The sequence below is a fragment of the Rhopalosiphum padi genome, chromosome 2 (assembly GCF_020882245.1).
Source record: "Rhopalosiphum padi isolate XX-2018 chromosome 2, ASM2088224v1, whole genome shotgun sequence".
Lineage (NCBI taxonomy): Eukaryota > Metazoa > Arthropoda > Insecta > Hemiptera > Aphididae > Rhopalosiphum > Rhopalosiphum padi.
In genome coordinates, this window is record NC_083598.1 from 8,210,575 (window position 1) to 8,223,353 (window position 12,779).

At 28.0% G+C, this 12,779-nt stretch overlaps 3 protein-coding genes across 5 annotated transcripts; 2 read left to right on the plus strand and 1 right to left on the minus strand.

Annotated features, from left to right (window-relative positions):
• The first annotated feature begins 777 nt into the window (after window positions 1–777).
• LOC132922964 (zinc finger protein 593) lies at window positions 778–3,343 on the plus strand. 2 transcript variants are annotated; one of them, XM_060986717.1, is made up of 4 exons: window positions 778–938; window positions 1,053–1,148; window positions 2,918–3,018; window positions 3,095–3,343. In XM_060986717.1, exons 2-4 carry the CDS (start codon window positions 1,053–1,055, stop codon window positions 3,333–3,335), a joined length of 438 nt encoding a protein of 145 aa, XP_060842700.1. In that variant the 5' UTR covers window positions 778–938; the 3' UTR covers window positions 3,336–3,343. The 2 variants fall into 2 exon arrangements, with proteins under 2 accessions (XP_060842700.1, XP_060842701.1); XM_060986718.1 differs by having other exon boundaries at window positions 782–946.
• On the plus strand, window positions 3,332–4,709 carry LOC132922963 (serine--tRNA synthetase-like protein Slimp). Its single transcript, XM_060986715.1, has one exon. It carries the CDS (start codon window positions 3,332–3,334, stop codon window positions 4,652–4,654), a length of 1,323 nt encoding a protein of 440 aa, XP_060842698.1. The 3' UTR covers window positions 4,655–4,709.
• A 648-nt stretch (window positions 4,710–5,357) lies between these two features.
• Window positions 5,358–12,563, minus strand: LOC132922960 (gametogenetin-binding protein 2-like). Of its 2 annotated transcripts, none has more exons than XM_060986711.1 (12): window positions 11,980–12,563; window positions 11,420–11,619; window positions 10,652–10,798; window positions 10,373–10,588; window positions 9,853–10,056; window positions 9,625–9,808; window positions 9,379–9,552; window positions 7,718–7,843; window positions 7,570–7,653; window positions 6,986–7,487; window positions 5,891–5,985; window positions 5,358–5,819 (listed from the first exon to the last, which is right to left on the minus strand). In XM_060986711.1, the coding sequence occupies exons 1-12, from the start codon at window positions 12,085–12,087 to the stop codon at window positions 5,664–5,666; spliced, it is 2,196 nt and encodes a 731-aa protein (XP_060842694.1). In that variant the 5' UTR covers window positions 12,088–12,563; the 3' UTR covers window positions 5,358–5,663. The 2 variants fall into 2 exon arrangements, with proteins under 2 accessions (XP_060842694.1, XP_060842695.1); XM_060986712.1 differs by having other exon boundaries at window positions 9,625–9,799; window positions 11,980–12,559.
• Between the last annotated feature and the right edge of the window lie 216 nt (window positions 12,564–12,779).

Below are 12,779 nucleotides of genomic sequence, written 5' to 3' on the forward strand. Positions count from 1 at the left end.
ATGTAATTTTATGTATTTAGATGGGTAATTTAAAATTTAAAATTAATACTTTAAAGTGTGTCTTAAAGATACTGAAACATTGCGGCGCCCCCGAAAGATATTGCGCCCTAGGCACGTGCCTAAGCTGACTATGCGCAAATCCGCCCCTGAATAGAACAGATAAGAATTATTGTCACGTCAAGCAAACAGCGGAGGTATATTATTCAGACTTACATTACCTCTAATAATTTTAATTTTAAATAAATTGTCGCCTATCGGTAAACATAATAGTTTGTAAGTATTTAAGTACCTATTTGTAAAATATTTTCTTAAAAATAATAATAAAATTAATTATAAATGATTTTTTAAGAATAATATATAACATTTTTTTCTTAAATTTTACTATATGGACATTCAAATGACGGAAGAAATTCCGGTGATGAAATGATGACGGTTTAAGTATCCATTTCACGAAATATAATCAATATTGTCATCGTGTAAGTGGAGAATTCGCGGTTCCATTTCGTGAAATGGATGCAAACTGCAAACGTTGTCCATTTCGTGAAACGTACAATAACGCCATGTGGATGCGACATACGGACATACACATTTCTTTATTTGGGTATCGTAAGTTGGAACAGTAGGTTGGAACAAATATTCTGCGGAACAAATAATGAAGCCCCATGGCCCATATAATGCGGGCGGTACGATTCCCTTATCAAAGTATATTCGAATTCATTGCCAACTTCGTACACGTTCTGGTAACACTGGACCCTTCCATTTCATGGTTATCTATGGAAAATTCAAAATCGGAAATCCGGAAAAATATCATTGTTATTAAACTAACGCATGTGGTCATGTGGCATTTAGTATTTACGCATTATATAAAAAATACAAATCTGTAACTGTTTAGTCCTGTGTGGTGTGTAGCATAGTATTAGTCACTTCCAATCGAAAATGTAAGTATGTAAGTGGTTTTCTAGTGTACGAACTACGTCGAATCTTTGACCATGCTGTTTGTCGCCGACTAATACAATTTTTAACTACGATTGATAACGCGTTTATCCTTGCAGATGACCGGACCGCAGAAGAAGAAAAAACATCATGTAGGTGATACATTCTACAAACGGAAATACAAGACCAAACATAGAGCCAGAGACATTGACGAGGTAATTGAGCATTTTTACGCTTGACTGTTGAGCCGTTGAGCGATTAACTGGTCGGATACTCGGATATTTGTGTCCAGCGCGTGCTCGCTTGCAAGAAAAAATGTCTAAACACGGGTTTATCTATATTGTTCTATTGACTATTATAAAAGCGATCTAAAAATATTTAAAAGTCGATATTGTTTAGCTGTATAATATTATAATATAAATATATCAACCAAATTTAATTGTGTGAAAATGACGATCACAATGTAGTTGGCCCGTACTAAGTGAATGACACCACGTTTGTACGGATAATTGATTCATACACAATAAGTTCATTTTATAAATAAATGATGACCAGGTGAAAATCTTTTTATAATTTGTTAAATGCAGAAATTCATATAAAATGTATGTATTAATACCTATTATTTTCACTTTTTCCACTCGTGGTAATTTGTACGGAATGATGAGATATTGTTTTACTGAATCGCAGAAAAAAAAAGTCCCGATGAATATATAAATACATAAAAAGTCATATAATATCATAAAAAATGTTAATTACATACTTAAATCACATATTAAAATATAATTTAATTTAATACAAAGTCCCGATATAAATGAATAAATTAATCAAAATATATCAAAATTTAAGTATAAACATGGTAAAATTATATTGAAAAATACATTAAAGTTACATAAAAAGCCATATTATATCATGAAAAATGTTTATAAATAATAAAATGTAATAATATAATAAATAAGTCAATAATAATAATACAATTAAAGTAGGTACCTATATAATTATAATAATGTTATAAAAATGTAATATTATAATTAGGTACACCTTTTTCGTATATTATGACTTATGGCTGTTAAAAAATCAAAAACACCGATATTGCCGGCTTATATTTGTATACATAAATTTTGCAGCTGTATTTCTACTGTCCGAGTTTGCCCTAGTTTTTTAACAGTTTTAGAATCTCCTACAGCATCTAAAGCTAATGGTAGATTTTTCAATACAATTTTACCATGTTTATACTTAAATTTTGATATATTTTCATTAATTTATTCATTTTTATCGGGACTTTGTATTAAATTAAATTAAATTATATTTTTATATGTGATTTAAGTAAGAAATTAACATTTTTTATGATATTATATGACTTTTTATGTATTTATATATTCATCGGGACTTTTTTTTCCTATTATGGGAATTTTTTTTCCGATTACCGTTTTACTTTATAATTGATAGTATACAAGTTCTTGTTGGTATCTATATTTTTTAATGATTAATACCAGTCTTTTTATTTTTACTATTCCCCTCTTCCAAATGTAATTTTTTTTTTAAATATTGATTGTATGCATATTTGTTAGTGACTTTAAATTTTTTATTTTTTTATTTTACACTTTTAACTAGTAGTTACATGTGTTTTCATTTGTTATTATACTGTTGATAATATGATATCTAATAACTTGCATGAGCTTTTGCAATATAAATGTAAAAATTAAATTTTGATTCTTTGACAAACAATAAAAATTGCATTAAAATATCAAATATTTAGTTTTGAATTTAATTGTAACTATTTAAATATTACAATATAATATAATGAAATTTTTAAATAGTTAAACAATTTATGTTTATATTAAAACATGTTATCTTGTCTTGTGTGATAAATAAAATACCAAAACTTTAAATTATTTTAATAATAAAGTATGATTTTCAATTTTAATTTACCTATAGCCATCTCCCATAAGTGTTTGCGATACTAATAATCATATTTTTATCCTAGGTTGATAATGACTTAAAGAAAGAAAATGCTGACCGTTTGTTGAAACAAGCCCTTGATTTTGATAAACCTGGTGAAGGACAACACTATTGTATACATTGCGCGTAAGTATCATGTCCTATACAGATAAATCATAGTCTTAGTAGTTATTATAAAACTAATTTCAATTCAATATTTTAGACGTTACTTTTTAAGTGATCAAGTCTTACAAGATCATTTTCGTACAAAATTGCACAAGAAACGAATTAAAGAACTTAGACTTGAGCCATATACAATTGAAGAGGCCGAAAGAGCAGCTGGTTTTGGCAGTTACATAGCTCCAAAAGAAAGAGTCATTGTTACACAACCAATTAATGTGGAAGAATACAAAGAACCTGAACAAGTTGCTGATATTTGTTCATTAAATATAGATTTACAATGATTAAAAAATTGTTTTCTATTAATTCCCTTTTAAAGGTAACTAAAAAATATAGTACATCAAAACTGTATATACCGTATAATCAGACATCCGATACATATGTTGTCGTTGAACCATATTTGGATCTGGAGAATCGTTTAAAAAATATAAATATTTTAAAAGATAATATTACATTAAGGGGTTTAAATATCAATTTAGATAAAATATGTGATAAATGGTCAAATTTCACAAACGCACGAGACGAAATTGTCTGTTTAAATGTCGAAAAACAAAAAATTGCTGAACAATTTAAAAAAATTAAAAAGGACAATAGTAATGAAATACAGATGCTTAAAGAAAGTAGAACAAAAGTAATGACAAGATTAAAGTCATTGAGAGATGATATTTCTACATTAGAAAAGGAAGTGGTTATTCCTAGTCTTAGTATACCCAACAGCTTACATCCTGAGTGCCCTTTATCTGAAAGTAAAATTTTATTTCAACATTCAGGAAAAATTAAAATTGATAATAAAGACTGTATAAATCATTTAAAAATTGGCTCAACCTTGGAATGTTTGGATTATATAAATCCTGTAATTGTTTATATTAAGAATGAAGCATCTCTCTGTGAACAAGCAATAATGGCTTATTTCAATGAGTCTTTAGAAAAGTCTGATTTTATACCTTTTTGTAATTCAGACCTTATTAGAAGTGTAATTATTGAAGGATGTGGTGCTGACATTGACAACGCTGATCAAACATTTATTTTAAGTGAAAAAAATCTGCACTTGACGGGTGGTGCAAGTCTTCAATCTTTCTGCGCATTTCTTACCAAAATGTGTGTTGGAGGAAATAAACTGCCTCTGAAGTTGTATTCAACTGGTCGATCATATAAACCTTTTATTAAAAACATTGGACTTTTCTCTGCTGTGCAAACAAATGCTGTTGAAGTTTTAATTGGTTCAACTGATGAATGTAAATCCAAAGACCAATTTGACAAAATGTTGACCATTTACAAACGACTGTATGAAAATATTGGTTTAGACTATCGCATAGTTTACTCTCCAGTTTCCAAATTAGAAAACTGGGAGAGTTTAAGGGCTCAAGTAGAATTATACTCTGTTAGCTGTAGAACGTATGTAACTGTTGCTTCATTGTCTTTATCTGGGGACTTTATTAGCAAGCGCTTGAGAATTTATTGGTCTGGCAAAGACAAAAACAATTTTTTACACATTGTTAACGGAAAAATGGTAGACACTAATGTACTGCTAGGATGTTTGTTAGAACAAAATGTAAATGAGTTTACCGTACCAGACTGTATAAAAAATTATATGATTGTATAAAATATTTATATAATTTGCTTTGTATCTTATACATGAATAAATTACTTTTAATGTATTGACTATATTCCAATTTTCTAATTCCAAAAGTAGATCATAACATAGATATTAAATGCACAATATTGTATAATTAAAATATTTTATCGCATCTGCACTACAAACTATGTTTATCATCTTATTTAAGAACAGCAACAGGTCATATCACAAATTATAAAATATACATAATATATGTATTGTGTATATCATATTCTAATAAAATTATTCTTTCGTTGGACATCACTCAGTATTTATATATGTGTGTGAAAGATCACAAAACAAAACAAAACATTTGACCACCTTGGTTAGAGAATGTAGATTAAACTAAATATAAGTACACTGCTATAAACACGTTGAATGTGGTTATTTAACAATATGCCACCCTTGGTAGTATGCAGAGCTAATATGTGCACTTATATTTAAATTAAGTTTGGTATATCTTAATAGGGTTTCTATCCAAAAACTTTCAAGGTTTTCATATCAAAATTCCTCTATTTTAACCAAAATGTATAATTTAAAAACAAATAATTATACAGTGGCACGTAATAATTTAACTTAACATATAATATAATGAGCTGAGACAATTATCAAATTTAGTTACTACTGACCCAATTGAAACCTTAATTATTATTTTAAGTAGGAAACAACAAAACATTTAAACACAAACAAATATTGGGACATACTTTTTTCTTTTTTCTTTAATAATGGTTATCAAATAAACTATTATATTCCTCTAATAAATTTAAATTTATAATATAAAAAATATTCTTAAATAAATTTGTATTGATCTAATCAAAAAAGGTCAGAACAAATTATTCACAAATATTAACTAACGCAATATTGTGTTTATGAATGCAAATAAAGAAAAAAAAATGTTTCTATATTATTTTATAAGTATAATGAAAAAATTAACTAAAACGGTTTTATTAAAAATGTTTTGGAATAAGGGAAGTGAGAATGACACTCCAACAATGACTCATAAGGACTGAGGGTCTTTTAAATTAGCGAAACCACTCTTAAGTGTTTCTCTAAGTTTAAGACGTTTCTCATTCACTAACATTGCACAGACTTTGTACATCTCCACTTCCTCTGACGGTATTATTGTATCATCAACGACAATAGCATCTTTCTCCTAAAAAATAATAATAATAATAATCATTAATGAAGGCAAGTCAACATGAATTTAATTTATTTTTTACTTACCAGTTCATCTATTAACAACTGTTGAAGTGGCAATGACTTACAGGATAATGTCCCCATGTTAGAATAACATTTTATTTTTAATGAAGGTAAATCTCCTATAAAAAAAATTATACCATAATTAATTTTAAAAAAATATACTAGAATCTTCAATTATTCTTAATGAATTCAAATCAAAAAGGACAAACACATATATAAATTTAATTGTAAGTTGTAAAAAATTTTCCTTGACTTATTAATATTAAATTAAACTATAATAGACTATTTTACTTATTCATAATTTACTTAATAGAGCAAAAATATCATTTCATGAATGATTGACACTCAGTCTATATTTGTACCACCAAATAATAAATAATATATAATAATTTTTCAAGACAATGGAGAAGTAAGAGTATACAATTAAGACAAAATTAATTAAAAAAAACATTATAAAAAATAAGTTAGATGGGTTGCTATATAAAATATTGTAAAATAGTAAAAGAAACGATAGTTTGAAATAAAAAATCTCCTCTTGATTTGCTTAAAAAGAACTAAATTAAAAATAAACATGTAAACAAATATTTTGGTATCAAGTTAAGTAGGTATGCACACAGAGGAGATTTAGGGGTTCAACCTCTCCCACCTTTTGATATTTAAAGAAAACTCTTAAGTATGTATTTAAAGAGTATATGTAGTATCTGTCAATGAACTTTTAGTTATATAATTATGAAAATGTTCAACCTTCACTTCTCCTCTATCAAACTACATTATTGGAATGTGCCTGAAATGAAGTACTAAATATAATACACGATAAAGCATTGAAACGACTAATTATATAAATAAATGTTTTAAATATTGGTCAAGAATAAGAAAACTCAAATTTGTCTGTTTGATGATTTAATTTAAATTATTTTATACTTAAAATTATCAAATAAACAATTATTGCAATATGAGGGATATAGCCATAAATTTAATATTTAGATATTCCAAATTGTATTTCATATATAATATATAATTTAGAACTAATTATGATGGTGCAAAAATAAATTATCCAGTCATAATATATGAGCTCTATTTGGTATTTAATATTTTTTAACAAAAATATCACTAAATTACCTGAGTGGTTACAAAATCCTTCAGAGCACGCCACATCTGAACCATCAGGTGAGCTGGTACTATTACTATGATTGTTATTTTCAGCTGATGCATAACCATAGTCTTGAGAATGATCACATAACGATGGACATGAACTACAACTACCAGGTAGATCATGATTGATTACACTAGACTTACAGTCACCACCTTCAGATTGATGCTCATCAGCAGAATGACGGTCAGTCATATCTTCAATTTCAATATCATCATCATCAACAATCATATTATAAGCACTTATTGGTTCTTCTTCTGCTTCACTTTGTAATTGAACTGGGGGATTCTTAATTTTTTTTGTATTTTTTCTGCTGCTTTTTGTTTGTTTCTTTTTATTGCGTTTCTCTTTCTCTCCACTATTTTTTTTCTTTTTTGATTTCCTTGTCCCTTTAGAATTACAGTCAACACAGCTGCATGGCTTAATTGGAGTCGAAACACTTTTTTTTCGGTCGCCAGACAGTTTAAGTTGCTGAAAAATTATAAATTATTCACTGTTACAAACAATAAAAATTTTACCTAACTCAGTACATAGTAAATAAGTAAATACATACTTTTCTCAATCTTTTATGGAGTTCACATGTACATTTATATTCTTCATAAACATAAAAACAGTTTTCATCAGAATCTTCTCTTTCCTAAAAAAAAAATAATACATCAACATAAGTCAATAATAATAGATTTAAAATATTTAAAACTCACATTCGATTGTACACCGTCATAAACATCATCTTCGTCATCAACATCATCCACAAAATCAATATCATCTTCACAAAAATCAATTTCATCTAAATCTTCATCTTCATCAACACATGAACAAACTTCTTTCTATATAAATATAAAAATAAATACATATTAACCCATTCAAGATAAAAAATTAATGGGTACATACTAATTGCCTACTAAAGTCAAAAAGTAAATAATTTTTACATGAATTGTTTCTCAACTATATGTGAGTTGACATGTGCTAAATTTTATCATAAACGAAAAGGGTCTAAGTTATAGTTACCTCCAAATAGCAGGTAATAAATGTAAGTGATGCCTCAACAATTAATAAAATTTCAAATATTAAAATAGATTTGTAATTTATAATTTTTGTGCAATAATATGATTATATTTGACATATATTTTAAAACAGAGAAAGCATACATAATGTCACCATTTTTTTTTATACTCAAAGCAGGACATTTGTAAATTTTAATAAGAGAACCATAATATTTTTTGCATAAAATGACAAGACTAAAAAAATATATATAGCAAAAAACAGTGTTTTTATTAGAAAAAACATTGATTTTTTATATAAAAATGATAACATGATCACAGACAAAATAAATGTTATAATTAGATTGAATTATTCAGCTGGTTTTTATTTTTTTCAAATCTACAAATCGGAAATAACGACTTCAATTAGGTTATTTTTGTATCATTTTTATCTATGGTCTATGAGGGGGTTTAAAGTATAAAATTACTATCTACATCAGTGTATAGTATATATATACAGTATACAAAGTACGTAGGTACTACACAATGTTTTTGGTTGTGACTTTTTTTTTAATGGGACAATTTTAGGTTTTTTGGGGACAATGAGACTAAAAATTCGAAAGTGGGACGTATGGTAATGTTAAGCATGCAGCATTTAGATGATAAAATAACTTATTTAGTAGTTACATAGGTATATAATAGAGAATTATTAGTAAAAATCATTATTCCTAATCTATGGCAGAAAAGAGTTCTATCATTCAATCAAACAAATGCACATGAATTTTTCCATGGCAATATTAATAAATATTTTGAGACCCAACCTAACATTTTTTTTTTAATTTATCTAATTACTATGTATAACATTATTATAAATTAAAAACAAATCAATTTCATTGATAGATAAATGAAAATAAAATAACAAATTTTGAATAAATATAAATACTTGCTTATATTAACTTAATGTTATGAAAAATAATTTTAATAATGATAGTTAACTAAATAAGATAATATAATGATTTTAGAAATTGGTTATATTATATTTAAAATTTTTAAATAGTATTGTGTAATACTAGTAAAATCAAGACTAATACTTTTTTAATTGTATATATTACTAAATATAGCTAAAAAAAATGTATTAAACAATTATTTATTCTAGATGTTAGTATGAAGTTCTCTTGATCTTAAAATCAAATCTTGATGTTAAATATAATTATAAATAAATATTAATAAAAAAATCATTTTCACTATTATATAAAACTATGTTTGTTTAGTTTTTATTTCTTGTTATATTTAATGCATTCAATATTTTAATATCATTATATTTTTTTTTTATATCATATTAAATAAATGTTTATAATTATAACACAATATAAAATGGTTACTTGACAACAGGGTGATGATACTCTTGACACCAACATTATTGCTGTGTTTTCTTTTTTTTGTGATCTTTTTTGCTTCCTAAGCCGTTTTCTTTTTTGTGTCTTTTTCTCTTTTTTTGAAAATTCATTGTAAAACTGATCTAACTTGGTAAATCCTTGTTTTACTTCAATAGCAGTCTAAAAAATAATACATTTTATTATGAAATCTATTTTACAATATTGAGGAAAAAATTTAAAAATTATTTGTACTTCAAATCTTCTGGCAAGACCATCAATGGCTGCTGCTGCTAGAACTTGGCAAGTATATTGTTCTTCTCTAATCCTTAATTGTATTCTGTGTAATCTTTCATATACACAAATACCCAGACATGTTAAAACCTCTTCTTGAGCAATCTCGATAGTTTTAGCATGTCGTTCCCTACGACTGATGTTACTTCATAAATATTTTGACAAATACTTAACTAGAGTACAACTTACTTTCCCATTAATTCTGGTTCAGCACGGCTAATCAATGCACCAATATAATTAATATCTGTGTCCAAATGGACGTGTTTGTCACCAACACATCTTTTAATACCGGCATAAAGTTCTTCTATATAACCTTTTTCTTTGGACGGATCTTCTTCTTCAATAAGTAATGCATAGGCTTTCATCACTTTTGTACGACAGTCACCACAAAATCTAATTGGCAATATTTTAAATAAAACTTAATATAAATAATATTGATAAGCTAATATCAATATTAAAATTGTTATATTTAACAAATCTAATACGGGAAGATATTTAAAAAATATATTTTAAGTATGAAGAATATTTATGATTTAATGCTAAACGTATCAACAATTTAAATGTTTATTTTTGCCTACTCAAATATAACATAAATATCATATTTGGAACATTTTAAATGCCTTAAAAAATACTTCCATGAAAATAATATCTAACTATAAAACTAAAATGTAATGTTTCTAACCCTATAAAAAAAATAAATTATAATAACCTATGTTTTCTGAGATAATTATCCAGCGTGCTTAATAAACTACTAGCTTCTATAAGCACTATTTCATCTCTGCAAGGTTCAGTCATATGCCTCCATATATCTTGCCATCCACTTGCCATTGGTCGGACAAGTCTCTGGGACTCAAGGGAATGGTAAACACATCTTTTACTTTTTTTTGATTGCCTTCGACTAGATGCTATTGATGATAAGCGATTCCTTAAAAAATATTTTGATAATTAATTATATGAAATAAATGTTATTAAGATTTGATTAAATTACCCATTGGTATTCTGGAGTAAATTATACATGCACCTTTCTTCATCATAAAACTCATATCTTATAGATATAAAGTTGTTATTAACTACAACAAGAGGAAACAATGCATTTTGACCAAGTTTGGCCATTTCACCAAATAATTTTTCAGCACTGAAATATAATCATATTCATAATAATGTATTTTATTATTTTTATTTAATTTATACATAGGTTAGGTACCTTTTAGGTAATTTAAACATATCATGAAAATAAGATAATAGAGAAAAAAAATTGAAACATAATATATACCTTTAAAATTGTGTAAAAATGGAATTTAGAGTAAACCTTGAAATTAAAAAATTAATATTAAGATGTGGAATAATTAAGTAGTTGAATATAAATTAAATAAATAATAACAATTGATTTAAGATTATCAATTACAACCAAAAAAGCTTATAAATCAAATAGCTATTTAAATTAATCCATCTAACTGTTTTTAAATTATTAGAAAATTTAGATTATAAGTCAATAATATTTAATGTGAATAAATGCTTTAAGAGTTGATTAATTAAAACTTTTTAAAAATAAAATATTGACAATTTAAATAATATCTTTAAACAGTTATTAATATGATATAAATAAAATATTGTCTTCATACAGGCATGTCTTAAGATCAGAATCGTTTAAGATGAAAGAAATCAAATTTATTATTTTACTGATAATGGTTATGTTAGAAGTGTATTGTAATAATTAAGATTAATAAACATTAAATTATAATGGAATAAAATTTACCTTCTACGACATCCAACACAGTCAATACTTTCACTCATTATATCTAATATATCTTTAATGGAAACTTTTAATACATCTTGAAGTTCACGTTTATTTAGCATGCGATATTTTTTCACAAAACTGTCCAAAGATTGAACTTTTATTGGTGGCACTTGTTTTACTTCTTGTACTAAATCTTCGTTGCTAAGATCCATCACCAACTGCAAAACAAAAGACAATTGATTAAATTGGACATCATAGAGCACAAGGATAAACCAACAATGCAAGTATTATAAGTATTGTAAATTAATCTATTACAACGCAAGACTTAATCTAACTAATAATAGTATGGTTAAGAACACTGATTTAAATTTCAAAAACATAATATATTAATTGGTAATGGACAAATAACAATGGAAATGGCTTCAAGAGGAACATCAAGGGGGTTGAAACAAAACTGTCGAGGCAGTTAGCTATCAGGGATCGATGGTGGGCATTGGATAGTCCCATGGGAAGTATTGAGGGGGAGACATTAGAATTTCCAAAAAAGCCAATGAGGGGAACGCGGGGGATGGACTCACAGTCAAGTTCTCATCGACTTGTAGAGGCAACTGCCTGTGCTTGAGCCGATGGTCCTTGCCCATCCTCATCACCTCCACCAGGTCGGGCATCCTCTCTGTTTGCAACATTTAAGACTGCTGTGTGGTCGCGATATCGTTACCGAATACCATTGACCTTATATACTTAAATATATATATATGCGTGAGTGTGTGTTAATATTATTATTATTAATAACACACACGGGCGGAACGCGAACCGAGTATGGACGACGTAGATCTGAAAACTGTGTATTGGGCCTTAAACCGTTCGTTTTATACTCGTCCAAAAACATACGAGGTTGATAATATAAGATTTACACACGACGGCGACGACAACTGTCTTGTAAGAAACGGGCGAAACGCTGTTGAGTACACATCCGCCTATAACGCGAGCGCGGTGTAGATGTAGAAGTACGTGTGAGCAATGAGTTGCAGTGGTGATGACGGGAGGGAAATCGCCAATCGGGCGAAACGCACGGGGACGATCAACGTAGACTAGTATACAACGTCCTTGGAACCCGACGCACCAAAACCGACGGATGGCACACCGCTCCACACCGTACCGACCGATCGTCCCGCGGACCCTGTTCGTCAAATGACAGTGCGCCCGTCTTTAAAATTTCGGCGACGACGTCATTTCCACAGCCCGGTTCGACCCTCCACAGACTGTACTTGGGTGGACGTCACACGAAACCCATTCTCCTTGGACCCGACCGCTGCGTTATCACCCGCCCAACCCGTATTGTCGCGTTATCAGACATCGTGTTGTTGTTGTAGTGGTC

Coding starts and splice junctions, on each gene's coding strand:
- LOC132922964 (XM_060986717.1), top strand. CDS start 1,053: ATGACCGGACCGCAGAAGAAGAAAAAACATCATGTAGGTGATACATTC. Junction 1,149..2,917: donor GAGCCAGAGACATTGACGAG/GTAATTGAGCAT, acceptor TTTTTATCCTAG/GTTGATAATGACTTAAAGAA. Junction 3,019..3,094: donor CACTATTGTATACATTGCGC/GTAAGTATCATG, acceptor TCAATATTTTAG/ACGTTACTTTTTAAGTGATC.
- LOC132922963 (XM_060986715.1), top strand. CDS start 3,332: ATGATTAAAAAATTGTTTTCTATTAATTCCCTTTTAAAGGTAACTAAA.
- LOC132922960 (XM_060986711.1), bottom strand. CDS start 12,087: ATGTTGCAAACAGAGAGGATGCCCGACCTGGTGGAGGTGATGAGGATG. Junction 11,620..11,979: donor AAGTCGATGAGAACTTGACT/GTGAGTCCATCC, acceptor TTTGTTTTGCAG/TTGGTGATGGATCTTAGCAA. Junction 9,809..9,852: donor GAACCAGAATTAATGGGAAA/GTAAGTTGTACT, acceptor ATATTTATGAAG/TAACATCAGTCGTAGGGAAC.